This window comes from Hyperoodon ampullatus (genome assembly GCF_949752795.1).
Source record: "Hyperoodon ampullatus genome assembly, chromosome: 4".
In the NCBI taxonomy this organism is placed as follows: Eukaryota; Metazoa; Chordata; class Mammalia; order Artiodactyla; family Ziphiidae; genus Hyperoodon; species Hyperoodon ampullatus.
Window position 1 is genome coordinate 113,127,763 of NC_136917.1, and position 23,874 is coordinate 113,151,636.

The window sequence follows — 23,874 nt, forward strand, 5'->3', positions numbered from 1 at the left end:
CTATTACCTATGAATGAAAGTATTAAATATTGAACCTGATTTGAGAGTGAAAAATGGTAGATAGCAATTGGTAAAAAAAAAAAAAAAAAAAAGTGACTTTCAGGGGCTTCCCTGGTGGTGCAGTGATTGAGAGTCCGCCTGCCGATGCAGGGGACGCGGGTTCATGCCCCGGTCCGGGAAGATCCCACATGCCGCTGAGCGGCTGGGCCCGTGAGCCATGGCCACTGAGCCTGCGCGTCCGGAGCCTGTGCTCCGCAACGGGAGAGGCCACAACAGTGAGAGGCCTGCGTACCGCCAAAAAAAAAAGTGACTTTCACTCTTTTCTTATTTCACCTCAGCCATATGCAACCTCTGAGAGTTGTGCTGCTTTGAAAAGAAATTCTGGAAATTTCTTTTCCCTTTAAATACTGCTGCCTTCTCCTTTAAAACTCTAGCATGCTTGTGTCTTTTTAAATAGAAACTGAGTTTATACAAGACTTAGCAAATTATAGAACAGAAATAAGATTCAAATACATCCAAGAGAAGTCTCATTGCTCCTTTTATTTTAATAGCTGAAGAGATTAGAATTTCCAAGCAGCTATACCAATCCATGAATGTTTAGAAAGAAGCATGAACTCGTTCCTAATACACTGAGTAGCCATGTTTATTCTAATGCTCTTACATCTTCAGGCTTGAGCTTTCAGAGTAGATACTACCAGGTAAAAATATAGTTCTCAATCTAGGAACCCCAGATAGAGTTTGGAGAATCTCTTTTTCTTTATTATATATTTTTTAAAGCTACCAAAGTAACACAAGACCATTGCTCCCCAGCCTTACTGACGGGAGGTATTTAGGTGGATCCAGCCTAGAAAAAGATGGAGAGAGCCTGGGTACAATCCCTTCTCAGCCTCCCCATTGGTCTGAATGCTTCTTAGTGGTAGAAATGGGTCAGAAAAGAGAGGGAACAGCTCTGGAACTCTGAGCTTTGAATATTTACTGATCAGGTCCCATAGGACTGATTTTCTAAGAAAAAACTTAAAGGAATAGCAAAGTTCCCATAGCTGGTGTCCCATAGCAGTGTTTTTCAATCTGTGGGTCAAAACTCATTAATGGGTCATAAAATCAATTTGAGGGGTCTTAAACAGCATAGTATTTTATTAATGAAATAGGACAGAAAGGAGTGGAATAAAAAATACCAGAATGGATCACATTTTATTTCAGTGGTTGTACATGTACTTTACTGGGTCATTATATCAATATAAATTGTGTTTCTTATGAAGGGTCATCTTCAGAAGAGCTTGGAAGTCACTTTCTTATAGCACTTTGTCTGTCCCCGTCTGGTTGCTGAGCCACTTATGACAGCTCATATCTCATCCTCCTTACTAGCCTGCAAACTTCTTGAAGTGGGACTAATGTCCAAATTACTTTTTCTTGGCCACAGTGATTTCCTTAATACCGTGTACATGGTGGGTGTTTAGTAAACCTGTTTAATATTTGCTTCTTATTTATTTTGCTTTCAAGTTATAAATATATACTTTTCAAAATTGTCAAGTACTATTTGTAATTGTTTTGTTCAGCTAATATCAATCTTTACATGTAGGCTGGGGTTCATACAAGCATTGCCTTTTTACCATCTTTTCCTTATTTTTGGAACTGTGGCCCAAACATAGAGGAACTGAGGCCCAAACATAGACTTCCAAACACAGAGGAAGTCACTGAAAATGGGTTCCACTGAGGCTATTATGCAGATCTGAACTTCTGTTTTTCAAAGAGCTCTCTCAGCTGCTGCTCCGTAGTGGCTTCTTTCTGCTGCATAAGCTCGGCTGTTCCTTTGGTCACTCCCCAGGCATCCGGCTTTGACATAGAAGGGTTGTACGGCCTGCCTGAGGCTATCCGAAGATTCTCCCAGTATTCCTTCCTGGCCCTGGGGGAACAAAACACACAGCAGGAGACTTCTCCCTGAGCTTCCGTCTCTAGGTTGCAGAGCTAAGACACCTCTGTAGAGCTGTCTTTGGGCTCTTGAGGGTGTGTCCATTGAAACACATTTATCGTTTTTTTCAGAATCTGTAGGTCTAAAGTTACTTTGAATTTCTTCTTTTTACATACACATAGGTTCAAAAGCTAAGAGTTTAGAATAGGGACATTTTCTATCCAAATTACCCTACCTCTCCATCCTCACTTTCTGGCACTCTACTTCCTGAGCCAGCTGAGCCCACATTTGCTGTTCTCCCCAAAGCCAGTGTTGCTTCTGCACCTCTCACCCTGAGGATCCCGCCCCAGCCTCCTTTCTATTTCCCTTGTCTCCTAGTTCAGGCCTCGCCATGTTTGGTATCTTCCAGCAGAGATTTCCTCACAGGTTTCCCTGTCTCGAGGCTACTAAAACTTGCAAATCTAACTTTGTCTCGAACCACTTGAGACCCGCCAGGCTCCTCATTGCCCTGGGATGAGGTCATCTCAACCTCGTGAGCATGAACAGAGGCCACCTCCTGTTCCTGACCTGTGTCTTTACCAAATTCTGAATCCAATATTGTCAAACTTCTAGTTTCTCAGCACCTTGTTCTCCTGCCACCTCTCAGTGCTTCCCTCTAGGCTGTTCTCCTGTCTGGCAACCTAATTGGTCTTCAAAATTCAGCTCTGGTGTTAGCTCTATAAGAAATTCTTCACCAACCTTCCCACCTTTCCCCCTGTGGGCCATTAGTACAGACTCCACAGCACCTGTGCACATCTTCATCCTTAACTTACCATACCAGTTTGAACTTAGCTGTTTATTTCTCTGCCTACTAGACTGTTACCTCCTTGGGGACAGGCCTGTGCCTTGTCCAGCGTGCTCCCTCAACAACCACAATGGTGTCTGACATAGTTGTGCTCAACTAATGTTCACTAAACAGAGGGAAACTGCTCCCTCTGCTTGGGGTGCATCCTCCACCCCCTTCTTTATCCCGTGGAAGCCTACTCAGCTCTTCAAAATCCAGCCCCAAAGTCCCTTCTTCTAAATTATCTATTAGGTAGAGATAGTTATTCTATTCTCTTCATTGTTACTTTTTTATCCATGCCTCTACTCAGGCTGTTAACTACAGTATAATACATCAGCTTTCTTCTCCATTTTCCCCAGTAGACCGTGAGATTCTCTTAGCCAGGGACCACAGCCTTTCATTTCTATATTCCTAGTGCCCTGCACATAGCCTGATGTGAACTCTGTTTGTTTATTGTTCCTCTTCCCCACTGGAATGTAAACTCTGTGGGTAAAGACATTTTTTTTATCTCATTCACCACTGTCTTCCCAGCTCTAAGGTTCGTGCTTGGCACAGAACAGGCAATTAATATTTGCTGTACTTAAATCCTAACAACTGATTCACTGTTAGTGTCCACCACATGGACGATGCTTTCCTAGAGTGTGAAATCACATTTCGTTGCAACTTACACTATTTATATTCTATATTCTTAAAGCTTTCCCCAAAAATCACTCCATAAAGCTATGTTATAAACATCTCTATGAGAGAATTTAAAGAGGATAACTGATTCTTTACCATTACACAGCAAATAGGCTGCACTTTTTGTAATGACCTCATTTGGGCATATTCATAATCTAAATGAGTTTGGTTTGGCAAATACAGTTTAAGGTTCTTACCTTGCTCTAATCCAGGGTTTGGTGTGCATGTCCAAACCACTTCCCCAGCTGCCATGTTTTTCTGAAGCTGGTGGCAAAAATCCCCTTTCCGGGGCCAGCTCTTCTGCAATCGCCCTGATGTGGTAGGGCTCAAATCCACAGCACCCACCTATGTACCTGACCCCAAGGTTGTAGGCCTCTCTGGCGTATTTTTGAATATCCCATCTGGTTGCAACTCTGGGCTCCAGTCCTGTAATAAATGACACTCTGCTTAAATTTAAAAAAAAATATTCAAAACAAGCAGCTATAATAAATGTGTAATTTTCAATAAATGAGTTAGATAAGTTGTCAATATTTAGTTCCTAACTCTTAAAAACTATTAACTATTTTGCATTGACGTATCCAATTTTAAATACTGTGACAGCCGGACTTCAAGATGATTCCCAATGATCTCTGCCCTCTGATGTTCTCACCCTTGTGTGGACCCTCCTGTATTATATCAGGTTGGTCTGTGAGACCAATAGAATATGGCAGAAGGGATGGTTTGTGACTTCTGAGGCTAGGTCCTAAAAGACATTATGTTTTCTGCCTTGTTCTCTCCTGGAACGTTCAGCCCAGCTGCTGTGTTGTGAGAACACTCAGATACCACAGTGGAAAGGCCCATGAGCCAAGGAGCTGAGGCCTCCAGTCAACAGACAGAAAAAAACTGACCCTGACTCCCAACAGCCAACTGAGAGAGCCTGCAAGTAGATCCCCCAGCTCCCATCAGGCCTTCAGATGACTATAACCCTTGCTAGAGTCTGGACTGCAACGTATTAAGAGACTCTGAGCTAAGCTGCTCCCAAATTCATGACCCACAGCAACCTGAGATATAATAAATATTTGTTGTTTAAAGCCACTAAATTTTGTAATAATTTGTTCTACAGCAATAAATACCACAAATGCTTTGCCGTTCTTCTTCCATGGTTCTTCTAGACTGATTATTTTCCAGGGTCCCTCTAGAATATGGGATAAGGACCTTAGAATGAAATAGGAGGCTGGCCAGGCTCTGGCCCTGCTCACCCGTGACTTGATTCTCCAGGTAGACTCACCCCCACTTCCCACACATGCTTTATCCCTCTTCCCAGACTGCAAGTATTCCCTCCACTTCATCTGCTTGGTCTCTTCATTCAAATCTGTTACACAGTAACCCAGTGATGGTAACTTCCCTCTGCCCCCCAAACTCAGATATTGCTAGAATGTCTGAGCAACATTCAGAATAGGAGAAAAGTACCTCGGCGATAACTTGGTCTAAACTACTTATTTTTTCTGATGAGAAAATTAAGATCTGGGAGAACTAAGAAATTTTGCTAAGGTTCTGCAACTTAGCAACAGAGCTGGAACCAGAAATGGCATCTTTGCTGATCCTACCCAGGAGGGTGTCCTTTTTGCCAACTTCAGGTATGACGAATTGGTTGTCTACCTAGGTGTTGACTCACCTGTGATTTTACATTTAAGTTCAGAGGTCTTTTTTGCTTGCCGGTCCTGTCTTTTCCTAATGTCTAATTTAAAAGTTGTTGGGTTGCAAGGAGAGAAGCTGGGGGCAAGATATGAGGAGATATGCAGCCATTACTTTACATGATAAAGCTCTATGGCTAGAGATTTCTTTGGAATTTGTCAAACATAAAGACCCTGAGATGATTTATAAAACGTCTGTCTTACCGAAGGGGAATTCTGGCAGGTCGATAAATCCCTGTTTGCCGCAGTCGGGAGTGTGGAAGGCTAAGGGCTGACTCATCAGGTGGGCTTTCAGTCCCGAGGCCTCCAAGCCTTCTTTCATGAGCTTCACTGTTTGTAAGCTAGTTGTGAAGTCAAAATGGCAGTTCACGCCAACGATGGAAGCTCCTGCAAGTGGGAAGAACATTTGAGCTTTAGGGATTCACCAGGTACCAGTGGGCCCAACTCTCCTCTCACTCGGGGAGCTTTTACTTGGAATGGTGAATTGGAAATAAGGCACTGGGTCCCTGCAAACTTATCCTACCCTTGGGCAAGAATGATTGGTAACAGGCAGCAAGCTCTTTCTGCGAACAGTGCTTTGAAGAGTCAGATATAATTGAAGTGTCATTTATGCACACTTGGCTGTCCATCATTTTTTGAAAAATATAATCATTATTAGAGGTTTTTTTAACTACAAATTTTAGTAGTCATTTAAAAAAATCATTATTGGAGTGTTCTTTAACTTCAAATTTTAGTAGCCATTTTTTCAATCTTTGACATTATATTTGCAAAGCATGATACTTTTTCACGACTCCCAGCTGCCCCATGGCACCTGTGGTTACGACTCATCTGAGGAATAAATCAGTGTTTCCTTTTATCAGGCCAATTTAATAATATTATTAAGTTTCTTGGGCATAACAGCAGGGTGTAATTTAGGAAACGGTTTTTCCGAAACTTTCAAACAAGTGAAATCATATAATATGTGTCCTTTCCTGACTGGCTTATTTCACTTAGTACAATGTTTTCAAGGCTCATCCTTGTTGAAGCATGTGTCAGAATTTCATTCCTTTTTATGGTTGAATGATATTCCATTGCATGTACGTACCACATTTTGCTTATCCATTCATTAGTTGGACACTTGGGTTGTCCTCCAAAAAGGACTTTTTTGATGAACTCATGGCCTAGGATTTTGTAGCTGGGATATAGAGATGCCAAGAACAAGGAAAGGAAAGATTCACTCTGGCCGCAATGAGAGCAGCACCAACATCCAGATTCCAGGAGCAGCAGAGCTGACACTACGCTCTGTGACCCCCAGTGTTCAGTGGCAGGCATCTTAGCGGTCCTCACTGGCCTGGGCCTGCAGTTCACTCTTCATTTTTGTTCCAGTCCGGCCTCACTCCCCGTCATTCCTCTGAATCAGTTTTTGTTAAGGGCACCGATGACCTCAATCTTGCCAAATCTAGTAGTCGCTTCTCTCTTCTCATCTTACTCAACGTCTCGGCCACATTCAACCTTGTGGCACTCTCTCCTTCATCAATACTCCCCTTCTCTTGGCTTCTGAGAACTTCCCCCTCTCTCTGAGTGTTGCCCCTACCTCCCTGGCTGCTTTTTTTTTTTGAGTGTTATGTGCTGACCCCTCCTCAAGGCTAAACCTTTGAGTCCTGCAGTGTCCCAGGATCCCACTGAGTCATCTTCTCTTCTGCATCTACACTTCCTTTTCAGCCCCAGGCTCTCAATACCATCTATATCCAGACCTCTCCCAAGCTTCTCTCTCTAACCCTCACCTTTCCACTGGGTTCCAGACTGGTATATTCAACAGCTTACTGAACAGGGTCACTTGGATCTTGACTACCTTTTTCTCTTTCTTTCTTTCCCTTTCTTTTCCTCCCTTCCTCCCTCTCTCCCTCCCTCCCTCCCTCCCTTCCTCCCTCCCTCCCTCCCTTCCTTCCTTCCTTCCTTCCTTCCTTGTTTCCATCCTTCCTGGTGTTCTGGAGCCACACTTTCTCTTTCCTTGCTAGATATCATTACATTAATGAAGTAATCATATTTTGGCTATTTATTGGAGGTCTATTAGGTATAAAGGTCCTTGTAAGGGGTTTTAGAGAAATATAAATAAAGGACACCAAAGATTTTATAATTTAGCACAGGGCTTCCCAAGGTTTGCTCTATGAAAACAAGGTTTTATGATCCATTAAACTGGGCAGTCGTTATTTACTGTAGTCCCTTCTTGGAGACTGCCAGTATACACGAACACGTCAAGGCCTCTGAGAAGTTCTGCAGCCAAGAGGCTGCTTAACTTGGCTTAACACAGCATTTTCTATCTGTGTGTAACTCCAGAACCCTATTAACAGTCTCACAGATTAGAAGATGTCATCTGAGGATACTCTAAATGTGTGACACAGCTGCTGAGAGGAGGAAGTGATTATTTGGGGTAGGGATGACTATGTAAGGGCACATGGAAGTTGAACTAACATTGGAAGATGGACTAGATTTGTGAGATGGATATTGACTAAGGACCTATCATGTGCTGGGTGCTGTGCTGGGCACACGGTACTCAGTGCTGAGCCAAGCAGACGTAGTCTCTGCCCTCTGGGATTTTACAATCAAGTGAGAGAGCCAGACATTCAAGACATAACTAATGAGATAACTGGGGAGTTCTGTGAAGGATATAAACAGGGTACAGTGAGGTCAAGCACTGTGGCCACTCACTCTGAACAGACTGGCAGGGGAAGGAGTATATGCAGGCGAAGAATCCCTGCCAAGTAACAGTTGGGATGATGAGGGCCTCCTCTGATCTTTTTGAAACATATTAATTTGGTTTCTCCCCCCAGTTTTAATATGTATAATAAAAAATTAGGATTCTACAATGTCATTCCTAAACCTAAATAATTATTATTAGTGACAAGTATGAAGTGACTTTCATGAAATATTAAGAGTTGGGTAAAGATGAGAAATTAGGGCTTCCCTGGTGGTGCAGTGGTTGAGAGTCCGCCTGCTGATGCAGGGGACACGGGTTCGTGCCCCGGTCCGGGAAGATCCCACATGCCGCGGAGCGGCTGGGCCCATGAGCCATGGCCACTGGGCCTGCGTCTCCGGAGCCTGTGCTCCGCAACGGGAGAGGCCACAACAGTGAGAGGCCCACGTACCACACAAAAAAAAAAAAAGATAAGAAATTAAACAATTAGCCAATCAAAATTTCTGTTCCACAGAGTGAGTCAGACTCTTCCACAGACACTGCGTTATATCTCAGGTTGAAAATGAGGCAGCCTTGAAAACAGTCTGTGAATTTTCCCTAATTGAAATGAGACCCAATATTAGGAATGGAAATTATATAAAAAGATAAATTAGGTGCTCAGTGTCTCATATCAAAGGATTTTTAAATTTATTATACCAATTACAAAAAGTAAAGCATACCAGTAATTTATGAGAATGGAAAAACTTTGGCAAAGAGGGCAACTGACTTAAAACTTATTAATGTCTAAAGACCTCAACTTTAGATAATTTAAAATAAAACATAATTTTTCCTAATGTTCCTTTCGATTTACTAAAATTCTTCTCATTTCCAGGTGTTAAACCTTCAGCGTAGGTCTAATTGCCCATTTCAAAAGGCTGGTATGTGTGTGTACGTATTTTTTTAACATTTTTTTCTCTTTGGGACTCAATAATGATATTATAGATATTCCTAAGAAAGTAAATTAATGGTTTTCCTGTAACAAAAGTAGTATATAGTGATTCATAGATGGACCTGCATTTGTATGTCATTTAAAAGACACACTAGGGGCTTCCCTGGTGACGCGGTGGTTGAGGATCTGCCTGCCAATGCAGGGGACACGGGTTCGAGCCCTGGTCCGGGAAGATCCCACATGCCGCGGAGCAACTAGGCCCGTGGGCCGCAACTACTGAGCCTGTGTGTCTGGAGCCTGTGCTCCACAACAAGAGAGGCCACAATAGTGAGAGACCCACGCACTGTGATGAAGAGTGGCCCCTGCTCGCCGCAACTAGAGAAAGCCCTCGCACAGAAACAAAGACCCAACACAGCCAAAAGTAAATATAAAAATAAATAAATAAATTTAAAAAAAAAGACACACTAATTGCAAACTGGTCAGAACGCATCATCACCTGCTTTAACCAGGCGCACTGCACACTCGCCAGGGGCCACGCCGTGCAAATCTCCCTCTGGGCCGATGCACATGGTTGCTGCCACTGGTTTCCCAGATGCTTTCAAGGCTTCAACTGCCCATACAGCCTCTTCAACGTGTTCAAAATACTGAAATAAGTTAAAGTCAAGATACTTTTAATCTTGTTTCTTCCCAAATAATTTGAAAACTTATCCTACTGTGTATTAACTTAATTATCCTCAGATGGGTGTTTTTCAGACTCTGAGTTGTGACCCATTAACATTTTTAAAACAGAATAGAATGGTGATTTCAGCGACTTACAGTCCACAGGTTTGAAGGACACTATGTTACATTAACTGAATCACATTTAGTTGAAGCCCTACATTGGAAAAACATTTCAAAACTAAATATTACAGCTACTAGTCATGACTGGTACCTAACCCCACATGGTCCTCATGAGAGTAAAAGGCAGAGAGAATGTCCTAAGTGTACTTGTCTCATCTTAGATCGTATATGTTTACCTCTGCGATCAAAAAGTCCACGTTCTTCTTCATGAAGACCTCTAACTGTTGCTGGAAGACTTTTTTGACTTCAGTTTCCCTCTTGCAGCTAAGGTACGAAGGTGTCTGGCTTACGCCTCCTGCCACCAAGGCGTCTCCCTCATCAGCCACTTGCCGGGCAATATCACAAGCAGCTTCATTGACTTTCTGCCCCTGAAATGGATGAATTTATGATACATCTACATTTTCATGTGAAATTGAAGCAAAATTGTTATTCAAATGTCCAAATCTCAGTTGTATGTTACAATAGTGATTTTATTCCAGAAAACGACAGTGATGGAGTAGTTCAATGCTTTATGGAGTTGAGCAATTTGCAGTAACAACACTGCCAATAACAGTGATTTAAAAAAAAAATCTAATGATAGTATTTAGGATATTACATTATACCAAAGATCTGTGAGAGGGTAAAAGTCTTTACATAAAAGGATCTGGTATCTTCCAGTGCTTAAGCTGCACTTAGAAGAATACCTAGCAAATAGTGGTGATGATGATAATGATTTGCTTTTATGATTAATAAGAATAAAATTCAATTTAAATTACTACAGAATTCATAACTTTTTGTCATTATATATTTTCTCAACAGATACATGTATCACAAGTAAGGTCTTTTCTAATTATTTAGACAATATAAATTGATGCTTGTCCTCAAAAAACCCCAGTACTATAGATCACACAGACTCATATAATTTTAGACTTCCTTTTTCATTTTAGAGATGAAGAAATTGCTGATTTGATGGGATAAGTAAATGGTTTGCCCAACATCACATAGTTGATTGTAGCTGAGCCTGGAAGATTCTAGGGTCACTGACTCCTGGCACATATGACCTTTCTCCTATACTGTGTCACATTAAAAAATTGTAAAGATGTAAGAGTTTCGGACTTCCCTGGTGGTCAGTGGTTAAGAATCTGCCTGCCAATGCAGGGGACACGGGTTCGAGCCCTGGTCCGGGAAGATCCCACATGCCGTGGAGCAACTAAGCCCACGACCCACAACTACTGAGCCTGCGTGTCACAACTACTGAAGTCCGCACGCCTAGAGCCCGTGCTCCTCAACAAAGAGAAGCCACCGCAATGAGAAGCCCGCGCACTGCAACAAAGAGTAGCCCGCGCACTGCAACAAAGAGTAGCCCAGGCTCGCCGCCACTAGAGAAAGCCCGTGGACAGCAACGAAAACCCAACATGGCCAAAAATAAAATAAATAAATAAATAAATAAAATTTATTTTTTAAAAAGATGTAAGAGTTTGTAAGGATACTCATTCAGCAACTTAATCAAGAGACTGAGAGAACCATTAATAGTTAAATACTTCTTTGATCTGCTTCATTAAATGCCTTTCTGTTAATTTGAGGGATGCTAGCTAAAACCCTAAGAATATTATTTATACATATCTTGTTTCTGTATTGTTTAAAACAAAACAGAACTCTAAAGAGGCTCAACACTTTTCTCTATGAGAGCTTTGGTAATGACACGCGTGTCTACTGTGTCCTTCTAACAGTGCCACGTATGGTGTTACTCACGGATATTTTCTCTGCAACATAGTTTCCCCTGTTCTCCAGCTTGTCTTCACTGGCGTAGAAGGTGAAGGTCTGCATGACATTTGATCCAGCTCTGAGGAATTCTCGATGAAGCTGGCGAACTGGGAGATTGAATGAGGGAAATGTATTCATTGTTAACAGTTTATTAGTCTGTGATGCTTTCAAAAGGCTCTCAGATAAACAACTATGAAAATATCTATTTAAATTCCTGGTTGCCTGGCATTTGCTCATCCTGGGGGCAAAAGAGAGGTGGATCTGGAGTCTCTTGCCAGGAGGAAGAGATTATCTCTGCCATGGATGTGGGGTGAAGGGAAGAGGGAGGTCCCACAGAGGAGGAATCATCTCAGTGCTTTTGCCAGGCAGAGAAGATGGGGAAGGGCATTCCCTATAGAGGGGACAGCCCGAGCAAAGACAAGGAGGCAAGAAAAGTCTTGGCATTTGGGGGAGTGACAAGCAGTCTGAGTGGCCGGAGTTGAGGATATGCTGGAGAAGTGGTGGGAGATGCACTTGGAAAGGTGGGCTGTCAGAGTGTAAAACAGCTTAGCACATCATCCCAAGGAGTCTAGGCGCCAGACCACAGGTATCAGTGTTTTTGTTTTTTTAATTTATTTTATTTATGTATTTTTGGCTGCGTTGGGTCTTTGTTGCTGCGCGCACGGGCTTTCTCTAGTTGCGGCAATCGGGCAACTCTTCGCCGTGGTGCACAGGCTTCTCACTGCAGTGGCTTCTCTTGTTGCAGAGCAGGGGCTCTAGGCGCGCAGGCTTCAGTAGTTGCGGCATGTGGGCTCAGTAGTTATGGCTCACAGGCTCTAGAGCACAGGCTCAGTAGTTGTGGCGCACGGGCTTAGTTGCTCCACGGCATGTGGAATCCTCCCGGATCAGGGATCAAACCCGTGTCCCCTGCATTGGCAGGTGGATTCTCAACCACTGCGTCACCAGGGAAGCCCAACTCAGTGTTTTTGAAAGATAATTCTGGTAGTAGAGTGGAATAAGTGTTGGAGAAATGTTCGCAATCTAGGTTCGTGGGTGAATACCATGTGGCGAAGCTTTCATTGGCTGGAGGAAATATGGTGGGAGGTTTCTTTTTTTTTTTTTTTCCATATAATCAAATGTATACAATTTAAAGAGTTATCCTTTGCTCTAAAATAGTGGTCCTAAACCTTGGTTGCCCATTAGGTATCCTGCAAGCTTTTCAAAAATTATAAATGTTAGTGTCAAATCCACATATATTCTAATTTAATTGGTTTGGGGTAAGGCACAAGCAATTTTTTAAAAAGTTTTCCCAGCTGATTCTTATTTTCAGTTTTGTTGAGAATCACCATTCTAAGAGAGCAGGAGAATGTTTCTTTTATAAAATGATATTGAGACTTGGATGGTGTTTTGTTTTTGTCAGGAGAAATGACTGGACAGAGTAAGAAATCAACAGTCGTATATCGAACCCTAAAATTTATTTTGAAATTTCAGAGACCTATAAAATCTGCAGGTCTGGGAACAACTACATTAGACACTAGGAAATTATTAGGACACTGGTGTTCTTAGCCCTTCAGAGGCTAAGACTGGAGATTAGTCTGGCATCTTTGCAACCCAGATGCCTAGTAGAGTGCCAAGAACATAAGAAGCTCAGTTTTTGTTTATAAATGGACAAAAAGGTGAGGCCAAAAAAGCTTTTGAATTTCAGAGAATGGATTTCTAAGCTTGAAGCCAAATCTCTGCTTTTAAAATCATGGAACCTTTCGTTCTCAGTGGGAACTTAAAAGCATGCCTAAATTAGGGGGTTTCGAAGTTGTTTTAATTAGCAGCAGAATCAACTGAAAAACCTTATATACAGTCAATCAGATAAACACAGAGTGCTGAGGTTGGAGCAAGGGAGAAGGGACTACAGACTTGGTATCTGGGACAGAATGGTTTATGAATAAGAAGTCCACCCAGCTGGCCCTTTGATGGATTTCCAGAGACTGTAAAAAAAAAAAAAAAAAAAAAGCAAAAACCCTGGCATGGTGTGCAAATTGTTTACATGTATGTACATTGTATAGTGCTCAGAGGGTCTATAATCTTTTATCAGATTTTTTCAGAGGGCAGTGAATCAGAAAGGTGAAGACAACTTTTCACTCTTAATAGATTTGATTATTCCATCATGCTTCTTAAAAATGCCATGCTTCTCAAAGTGTGACCCTACTAGACTCGCTTGGGGACAATTAAAAATTCAGATTCCTCAAACCCCTCCAGACCCAGGGAAACTGAATTCATCGCCAGATTCAAAGCTGATTCCACTGAGTGCAAGAACCACAACTTTTGGCATAAATTTTAGTAGGAGAGTTAGTCTGGTAATTTCTGAATATCCTTTCAATTTCTATTTTCTGTTTCCTCTCATCATAAAACTATGAGTCTTCATCCTCTAACCAACAACAGGGTATGACTAGTTCCCATGACAACGATACAACTTATGCTAATTAATTATATTCATTTTATGGCTTTACACTCTGCATTATACTAGTTTTATTTTAGCATCATAGAAACTAAATATTACCAACTTATGTGTGTGTGTGTGTGTATATGTATAAAACATATCACCCAGACATATATGTACAGAATATAGATATTACCTTGTACACTTACTTGAGAAATGCAAGTCTTTGAAATTCCACAGCAAACTCTAAAAGGTCAACTAAAAATTTGCAGTATTTCTTCAGTGGGATAATAAATTTGCAGTAAAATCATTTGGCAGCAAAATGTCACCTGAACTAATGTGAGGATATTTATAATTGTATCCTATTTAGTGTGGGTAGTCATATATTTTGATGCAAAAAGAGTATTAATGTGTTTGTGGGGCGTAGGGGAGCACTTCAGACCCTAATAAGAGCGTTATGCAATATGTAGCGTATGTAATGTATTAACTTTCTAAAATTCCCACAAATTCTGGATTCTAAGACGCATTTGGCCCCAAAAGGGCTTGGATAAGGAATTGCAGACTTGTAGCATAACCTTCCCTTTCTTACTGCTTCCAGCACTAAAAAGTCAAGTCCAGGCACCAGTCCTACAAAAGTGTTTTGGGTTCCGTCCAGTCTACAGGGAAACTTTTCAGGGTCTATATGAATTCTAGTTATTACCCAGTCAAAATTAGAAAAGCACCTGCAAAAACAAATTCATTTGCATAAAGTAGCATGACAATGACCACCGCTCTCATTTAGAGCATGAATGTTTTAAACACATTTCACCGCCCCCCACCCCAGAAAAGGTTAAATACATCCAAGGTCGTATGAAATGGTTCTTTGAAGATAAGTTACAAGCAGAGTTGTCTTTTCTGATGCATCCTGTAGTCCACTGTGGTTGACAGAGTTTGAACTAGGCACTGGCAGAGTTGAATATAGGGGATATCAGTCTGTAGCAGAAAGGATTAAATCTAATGACTCAGTATCATGGAGTTTTCATTAATTCTTGAAAAGCAAGGAGCTCCCAGAAGAAAAAGTAGAGCAAGTGCTCAATACATTTAAATAAGCTCAAATTATTCAAGACACAAATGGCCAAGAGATCAAATGTACTGTTTCTGCATTAATAAAATCAAAGAAAATTGGTATCAGAGCAGTTTCTCTTGAGCTCCTCTAATGTGTGACTTTAAAAAAGTAAACGTGACTAACAAAATTGAAATTTGCAGTTTAAACAACAGTCTTATTTTGTTTCCATGGCAGAGTTTGGGCAAAGGTAGTTTATCGTTAATGTCAGTTTGGCCCAAGAAATATTTCATTCTGAGTTTAACCCAGCAAGCAGACCTTAAGAAACAAACCATAGATATATTAGAAATCCTCACTCTCAGGTCTTAATTATGCCATTGTGTTCGTTACATCCCTTCAACACAATGCTTCTGAAAGTGGGGTTTACCTTGCCATCATTTGGAGACAAGTATTATAAATATGCAGGTTCCTGGACCCATCACAAACCTAATGAAACCAAATCTATAAGTGGGGCCTGGGAATTTATTATTTTTAACAAACTCCGCTGGTGAAACTAAAATTTGAGAACTCTTGTTGGTTTAGCTTCCAAAGCTTACTAATTGCATTTTTTTTTAAGGGTAGAACACAGTATTATTTCTACGTTTATTTGGAAATATAAAAGTTGCGTACATTTGCTAGGTTTCATAGTGTGACTATGGCTCTTTTACTTTGGATACTTTTTAGGGACAGTGTGATTTGAACACATTTCTGTACTTCTCTAGCAGTAATAGATTAATACAACCAAGAACATTACCAAGAGAGGAAGCAACTCACTCGAGTTAATAACAATAGCGAATAGTTGTAGTATTTAACATGAGCCAGGCACTCTTTTGAACACTGCACATATAATTTATTTAATCCTCATAACAACTTTATGAGGTAGATGTCAATATTATCTCGGTGTTCTTAGCTAAGTAATTTCCCCAAGGCCACACAGCCTAGTGGCTGTGTCAGGATCGGATCCAGTTTGTCTGGATCCAGAGTCTGTACTGGATCTCAAAGCTGTACTGTCTCTCAGTTTATGTTCTTGGTCAATTTCCATCCTTCATCACTGAGTTTATTGGAATACGCTCTTCTTTAACATAAAAAACATCTGTTTATTATCTTATACAATATTCACAAGAACTCTGGTTTCCTCTGAAAGATTTAAATTCTTTCAAAGTGTTGGTTGCTGACGGCTCCTGGCTGAGACCCTTCCTAGGAAGTGCCCTAGGCCAAAGGGCACTCCTTTGCCAAGGATTAAGCCCTCTCCTGGAGGAGGGGAGGGCTGACAGCTTGTGTGCCGGGCTTGGTCTGTTAGTAGGGGGAAAACACAAAGACCTAGCCGCCTTGCCTCAATTTGGGACAACTCTAAGGGGCCTGTGCAATTCCAGAGCTCCCTGAGAGATTGGCTGGGGTCTCTGTTACAACTCTTCACAGCGTAGTTCCAGTTCCTCCCTTTCCCCAGTCCTGCTTTCCTCACTCCCTTAGTTCACTCCCAAGAGTAGAACTCTTGAGCACAACTCTCTACTTCATAATGTGTTTTCTGAGTGGTCTGACCTGCAAGAGTTGAAGCCAGAACTAGTCATGGGAAAGAACTCTGAAGGCATCATTTTAGAGTCAGATCTCCTTCTGATTAGCTAGTAATGAGCACCCACACATCACAGGTGATGGAGCTCCCAGCATGCTCTAGGGGTACAACTATTAAAACTTCAACCTGTGGTGAATTAGGATGAGATACCCTTGGAGGGGAATGCACTAGCCGGTACACTATCTCAGATGTTTGAGAGGTTCAGGGGAAGTAGTAACTATAAGGACCCCGGAACTAGATGGCTATTGTTGGGTACCACCAAAGTACTGGAGAAAGACAATGAAAGGCTACAGGTGAGTCATCGCCGATTTCAGGCAATGTGTGAAAGTCTGAGGATCTTCTGGGTGGTATGTAAAGAGACTCAGTTCCTGTTACTAGAGAACAGAAAAACTGAGGCTCTGGCCCAGGACTAAATTACATAGGCAGCAGAGTTCTCAACTGGGAAAGCATTTTATTGCCAAAAGTTAGGGTCTGATTAGGAAGAAATAGGACCCTCAGATCTGGAATAAAGACATATGGGTGGATTAACCCATCAGCCTTGAAAACCTACATCCCTCAGAAGTCCATGGGCCTGCAAAAGTGGCCCATTCCTCCCTTTTAAAGCTTAAATCTTCGCTATTGCTTAAGGATGATACAGAGGCCTTAAGAGACAGCATTTATCCCCTTCAGATTGCACCCTACTTCCCCTCCTGTCCATAAAAGATTTGTGGTAAAAAAGTAAAATGAGAATAAGGTTTGTGGGCGCAGGTGCAGGTTAGGTAGGTAGTTGAACAGGGTGGCGCTAATATACAATGAATTTGACTAGTTGGCAGATACATAATGGAAGAGGGCTTATCTGCAAGATGGTGATTGATGCTGTATCATTGCAACTTACAGTGGGTTAAGGAGGGAAGGTGGACTTGTGGGGGAGAATGGCTAAAACACACTAAAATGGTAGAGCCAGAGTCATGATGAGATTGAAGAATAGGAGTATTAGAGAAAGTGAGCAGAAACGATAGGAGGGGGTGGTCAGAGAATGTGGTATTTGTCCTTGAGATTTCAGAGGTGGACAGCTATTGGCGATGGTGAGGTCTAGGAGAGGGTTGCTAAGGTGGGAATGGAGGGAAAGTTTGCTGGAGCTGAGGAGGAGGTCAAGGCACTAACAGGAAGAGTGCTGGATGGATCACATGTATGGATGTTGAAGTCAACTAGAGTGTTGAAGAAGGGAGGGGCAGAGAAAGGCAGTGAGCCAGGTTCTAGACTCATCTAGAGTGAGGATCAGCGAACAAGAAGTAGATATAGATGACAGCAACAGGCCATTGGTACTTACCCAACAGGCAAACCTGTACTTATGTACCTAGCACAGTGCCCAGTAGGCAATAATAAATATTTGGATACCATGGCATGAATGTATCTGTTTGATGGTATGCTTCTAGACTTGGGTCAACATAGTGGTCTTTTATGAGAGCTTAGAATATAGCTGTGCACCAACCTGCTTCTGGGTGTTCCACAGCAGCTTCTGGGGTCCAGGGCCCTGCCTTCACATAGCCCCTCTTCTCCAGTGCAAAGACAAAACCTCCATCTCCAATCATGACCTCTCCAGAGTTTAACCGTTCTAGGATGCCCTAAAATTACAGAAGAGGAGGAAGAAAAGTTGTTACTTGAATTTTTAAGAAAATTTTCTACCTTTACAACTTTTGCTATCATATTCTTGAGAAGTATGATTTCTTTAGAATTCTCGGAAAATATCTATTTTATACAGAAATTTGTGACTATAATGAGAATCACCAGAATGCTAATATATTGAAAGTTTGTGTATCCATGTGTATGTGACAAGGATGGGGTCTTTCCGAACACATTAAAGAGTATTTGAAGAATATTGTGGGAGGACGTTATGTTTGAATAAATATCTTCAGGGGGATTAAATGGAAAGGTTTTGTTGTAAAGCCTCAAATAAATACTTAAGCACACCTTCTTAAAATGGTGATTGTTAGTCTTTCTTCTTATTCTATCAATAAACTAAAGAGAGGATTATATTTTATAAAGAAGTTGAAGTGGCATACAATGCTATTAAGGCATTTTGAGACTGAAAAGTCAAAAGATGTTTGGTGAAGACAGAAGGAAGGAGATACTACCACAAAGATGGCCAAATCAATTAAAGACTTCTGTCTCTGGCGTTAAAATTCAGTTTCCACAATAGGGGCTGCATTATGCTGTCCAGGAAGTTATGAGTATGCACAGCCCACTCTCTACAAGTGAGAGAACAGGAAAGAGACAGGTAAATAAAATATTTATAAACTAATTTCTAATCCAACCTCCATACCTATTCCATTTACAGTACTATGCAATAATTACCCTGGTGTTAATAGAGAAATTTTGAACTTAATATTTTTAAAGGGCTTTGTGACTTAGAAAGTAATTTTCTAGTGTAACTATTTTTTTTTTAATTTCAAAAACTCATAGCCTTTAAAAATAAAAGGTACCCTAATTCAAGTTAGGTCACTCTGATTTTACAAATGAAGAATTAAGGTCCAGAGTCTCTGAGTAATTTATACACGGTCTTCCAGGTGCGGTGTATAGGGCCTCCTGATTCTTTTATCCTTAAATGGTATCTAGATTTGATTTTAAATGGGGGTGGGGAGGGTGGGATAGCCCTGAAAAGGCCATGTAAAGTAATAACTTGGAATGTACTTACCTGTTGTGTTCCATTTATTACTAATAATGGTTGACAAAACAAATGCTGATATAACAAGGGTTACAAATTCTGTGAGAGACATTCGTAGGCTTTTCTATCTTAGGTCCTCACCAACTTCTGCCTCTCTCCCACACCATTTTGACAACTGGTGCTTGGAGAAAAGAAACATCTGACATTTCTACCTTAAAGCAGTAAAATAGGAGGACTATGCTATATACTCTTGAATAGCCCTTCCATATAGAAAAAATGTCAAGTGTACAAGTCCATGAGATAACAAATACAAAAATATAGAATTGATCACATGTAATTTTGAAGTCCAAATACCTGTCATGATTACAATGTGTCTAAATGTCACATTTTAGATTGACACATATACACGAATATGTATAAAACAGATAACTAATAAGAACCTGCTGTATAAAAAAATAAAATTCCAAAAAAAAGTCACATTTTAAAACTACAACTTTGATCGTTATGACCCAATTAACAAGAAAAATAGATATATTGCTAGTCGGTGCTGTTGTATAAAAACATGAACAACAGTCAAATAAATGAGATATGACTGGCTACTAATTTTCATATGGGTGAAATAGTTCATGATATTTTGTTCAGTCACCTAGCAACTCTCATTGGACTCTTGGGTGTGTTTTCAAACTTTAGTAGCACAGCACTTAAATGCACAGCATAGCTAAGAATCTGATATTTGGTGGCGGAGTGGCTAGTGGTGATTCAATTACCATGCTGTACATTAGTTTATTGAACAATTACATCAGGAAGAACACTCTCTTAGATTCTACTGCATTTTTAAATTACCTGAACTTCAGACTTTCTTGTTCCTAAGCTAAGTGGCTTTTTTTTTTAATGGAATGTGCTATGAGAAAATGCTCAAGATATTGTTTGTGAAAAAGTGTTGCAAAGCAATATGTGTAATATCAGACTTTTTGTTTAAAAAGTACATATTTGCCTAGACAATAAACTAGCAGAATATACATCAAAATGTAGTAGACACTGTTCTTAGTGTTTTTCCTAGTTGTTTACAATGAACATGTGTTAGTTTTGTAACATATGTTTTAATTTTAATCAGAAGTATAGAAGTATTATTGTCCATATTTTAACAGTGGCATAGGCATGGAAACAAGGTTACCAAAGAAACTTTTTTTTTTCTTCACATCTTATGTCCATCTGTTGCTAAAATAATTCTTTAAAATGTTTCATTTTGTGAGTTTGAGTCTGGGGGAGTGGATTAGGATTTATGGCAACGTAAATCGGGCCAAACCAAAAAAAAATTTTTAATCTCTATGGGAATCATCCTTTCCAGCCTACATCAGCTATTCCTTTAGTAGATATATGGATTGGCAAAATTCTCCACCTAACTGAACAGGTGACAGCCTATAATCGATTGCCATCTCAGCATCTTAAATCCTGGGACTGCATGGCATTTAAAAAATTTAATTGAATTAATGTTTTTCCTTGTGTGGAGGTCTTTTTAATTTGAGGCGGGGTCATCCCTTTAGAAACTAGGTACAGCCCATTTCTAAAGGGATGGCTGGCAATGAATTTGGGAGGTGGACCTGCCCCCACAGTCCTTACAGCTTCAGGAGTACAGTTGGCCTGGCCCTGTCTCCTTCGCTGCCTTTCCCTGGACCTTTCCTCTGCCAGGCATGGAGTTGGGTGCTTTGACACCCAAGGGGCAAGCATATTCCCTACGCCCTCCGTGCTTCTCTTCCCACTCCTAACCATAGTCTACTCTCAGTGCATCCATCCATCCATCCATCCATCCATCTCTGCCCCCCGCCCCCAGTAACGAGACGAAGGCCCACATTCTGGACTGAAACAGTCGTCCCCAGGGAAGGGCGGGCTTGTTACTGGGTTTTTATTTTTAAAACTTATTAACAGTCCTTCCTCAATATCTTACAGCCATTGTGCTTAATTTTTCTGAAACTGTCTTTTCGAGGCCCGCACGGTGCCCTGTTCTGTGATCGCTGAAACCAAACTGCGGGATGAAAACTTACATCATCCAAACAACGCCAGAGCCTTAGGGCTGCGGCAGGAACCCTGCAAGGTAGGGGCGCTGAGACCCTAGGCGCCTGTGAGGGCGCGGGCGGGAAACGGTGGGAGCCCGGGCGCGCGCCTCCCTGCCCTGCAAGCGCGGGGCGTCAAGGGGCGAGCGCGGTGGCACGGGCACAGACCCCAGAGGAGCCCGGGGCACGCAGCAGGGCGACCCCGAGCCCCACCGCCATGGCAGAGGGAAGTCGCACCTGTGGGTCTAGGAGCCGCATCTTGGGGGAGTGCTCTGGTCTTGGGGTGCGCGACTCAGAAGACGTTGGGAGTCTCAGCGCTTTGGGGGCGCTCTGGAGTTGGGGGTCACATAGTTCTAGAGGGCGCTCTGGTCAGGGGGTAGGAGTGGGGACTCAGAGGCGCCTTGGGGTCCTGCAGCAGAAGTCCTGGGGGGCCTTCTGATCACAGTCAGGCTCTAAGGGCTCCTCTGCGCTCCCCGCGGCTGAGATGCGATGCGGGGCTGGTTTGTGGATCGAAACTCAGAGCTTTGGCCGGGATGGACAGCGCCCTTGGGTCCCCTGCAGACTCACCTTTTTGGCCTTTTTGCCCCCAACTGGTGTCATCTTCGTGGTGTCCCGGACAGACTGTACTTAACACGGATGAGGACCGGCGAGGCGAGCGTTTCCCCCTGCGAAGCCCGGAGCTGCAGGGCGGCAGCAGCCGGGCTCTTTATACCCGCTGCTCCAGCGGGGCGGGTTTCTCCACCCCCGGTGCGATCCAACGCGGGCCTCGGGCTGGGAACACGCCCACCAGCCCTTGATCCCGGCCTGTCGCTGCTTGGGAACCTGCGTGCGGAGGAGGTGATCAAGATTGTTCTGCCCAAATGGGTGAAACCATCCAGAAGTAATAATAATAATAATAATAATAATAATAATAATAATAATAATAATGCCACTCGCTCAGGTTTCAGACCTACCTGTGCCCGGCCCTTCTTTTCCCCTCGCAGGTCCCCGACCCTGATTTCTCCCTTGCCTGGGATCGTGTATCATTACTGCCTTAAGTCGCTAGGCCAGACCCCTAAGAATTTCATCCAATGCCCAAATATTTGTCAAAGGCCGAGGATACAAGATTATTGAATGAGGAGGCTTGCAGTTCTTGGAAGAACTTCAGCCTAAAGTGTGACCTCCTGTGTGATATACACCCAATGGATATGTATCCGAACAAAATATGACATTTACAGAAGGGTGCGATACTGACCCTGCATTAGTGTGTGTGTGTGTGTTCAAAGTGAACTTTGCCCTTATATCCAAACATGCCTTACAGTTTCTAATAATATCTTTGCAATATTTAACAAGGACGAACACTTAATGTTTATATATGACAGTGGATGTACTTTAGAGACTTCAAAATTCAGCGTGAAAACTGTGTATAAAAACAAATAGGCATTAGAGAAACTGGAGGAAAATAGAAATGTTAATAGTAGTTATCTGTTGATGGTAGAGTTAGGTCTTGCGTTTATTTTATTCATTATGTTTTACTGTATTTTCCAAACTTTCTTTACAGTGAGAACACATTGACTTTTTAAATTTTTTTAATTAAATATATTTATTTTTTATACAGCAGGTTCTTATTAGTTATCCATTTTATACATATTAGTGTACATATGTCAATCCCAGTCTCCCAATTCATCCCACCACCCCCCCAGAACACATTGACTTTAAAATAATGAAAACATTACTTTAGAAAAATGTACAATGTGAGAGTAAGTAGCCTAGAGAACAACTAAAAAGTCTGAAGTAGAGTTCAGAACCTTTTACCCAAATACGTAAAAGCACACAAGGAAATTTTGTATGTAGAACAATAACCTTTATTTCAACAAGTGCAAAGAAGGAAATTACTGTAGCAAGTGATGAATTAATACAAATTTAGTTGCTAAAATTAGGTGCACTTGAGATAAAACTGAGAAATTAGAAAACTCCTTTTGCTTCAGGTAATTGTCAAGTTTAAAATGGAAAAAAGGGAAGGATGATGGATGCATATATTGTAATGCAAATGATCTATTATTTCACCTGTCCGGCAAGAATGAGGCATGAGGTAATGTAGGCATCCTTCACAGTGCCTAGATTTTCGACCATGAAAGCATTGGAGTATATGAGTAGGTAACAGTTCAGTTATTTAATGCGTCAACTACGCATATTATTGATATTAACCAGGTGAGTATGGGTGAGAGGAGCAGATTCAGGCTGAGTCTAGTCAGGGCTGCAGAGAGCAGTTGCGGTGGTGGGTACTAGTCGCTAGGGGGCAGTATCAGGGCTCGACAGTAAAAACTGAAAGCAGCTGTTCTCAATTTCACAGTTTGTCCACTTTCAGCAAAACTCAGGAGAGATTTTAAACTAGCAACATTTAATTTAAAAATGAATTGCGGGGGCTTCCCTGGTGGCGCAGTGGTTGCGAGTCCGCCTGCCTATGCAGGGGACACGGGTTCGTGCCCCGGTCCGGGAAGATCCCATATGCCGCGGAGCGGCTGGGCCCATGAGCCATGGCCGCTGGGCCTGCGCGTCCGGAGCCTGTGCTCCGCAACGGGAGAGGCCACAACAATGAGAGGCCACCGTACCGCAAAAAAAAAAAAAAAAAAAAAAAATGAATTGCGAATTTTTAGTAGATAATATAGACACATGGCAAAAATGTTAAAGTCCTTCCCCAGCTGCTATTCCCAGGTCAAGTCCTCCCTGGAGATAACCACCGTTAGCTGTTAACTATTCTTCCAGAACTCTGTGCCTGTGTAAGTGTATACATGTATAGATAAGGATTTGTATTTAAATGTAGGGAATTTAATTTGTTTAGTCACTTATCCACCTCCACCTTTTCTG

At 41.8% G+C, this 23,874-nt stretch overlaps 1 protein-coding gene across 1 annotated transcript; it reads right to left on the reverse strand.

Moving 5' to 3' along the window:
- Nucleotides 1-1,719: 1,719 nt before the first annotated feature.
- LOC307052581 (betaine--homocysteine S-methyltransferase 1) lies at nucleotides 1,720-21,627 on the reverse strand (the record flags this gene model as incomplete). Its single annotated transcript, XM_079703582.1, has 8 exons — nucleotides 1,720-1,903; nucleotides 3,608-3,836; nucleotides 5,288-5,470; nucleotides 9,182-9,329; nucleotides 9,702-9,893; nucleotides 11,257-11,375; nucleotides 17,804-17,936; nucleotides 21,595-21,627. The coding sequence occupies 8 exons, from the start codon at nucleotides 21,625-21,627 to the stop codon at nucleotides 1,720-1,722; spliced, it is 1,221 nt and encodes a 406-aa protein (XP_079559708.1).
- Between the last annotated feature and the right edge of the window lie 2,247 nt (nucleotides 21,628-23,874).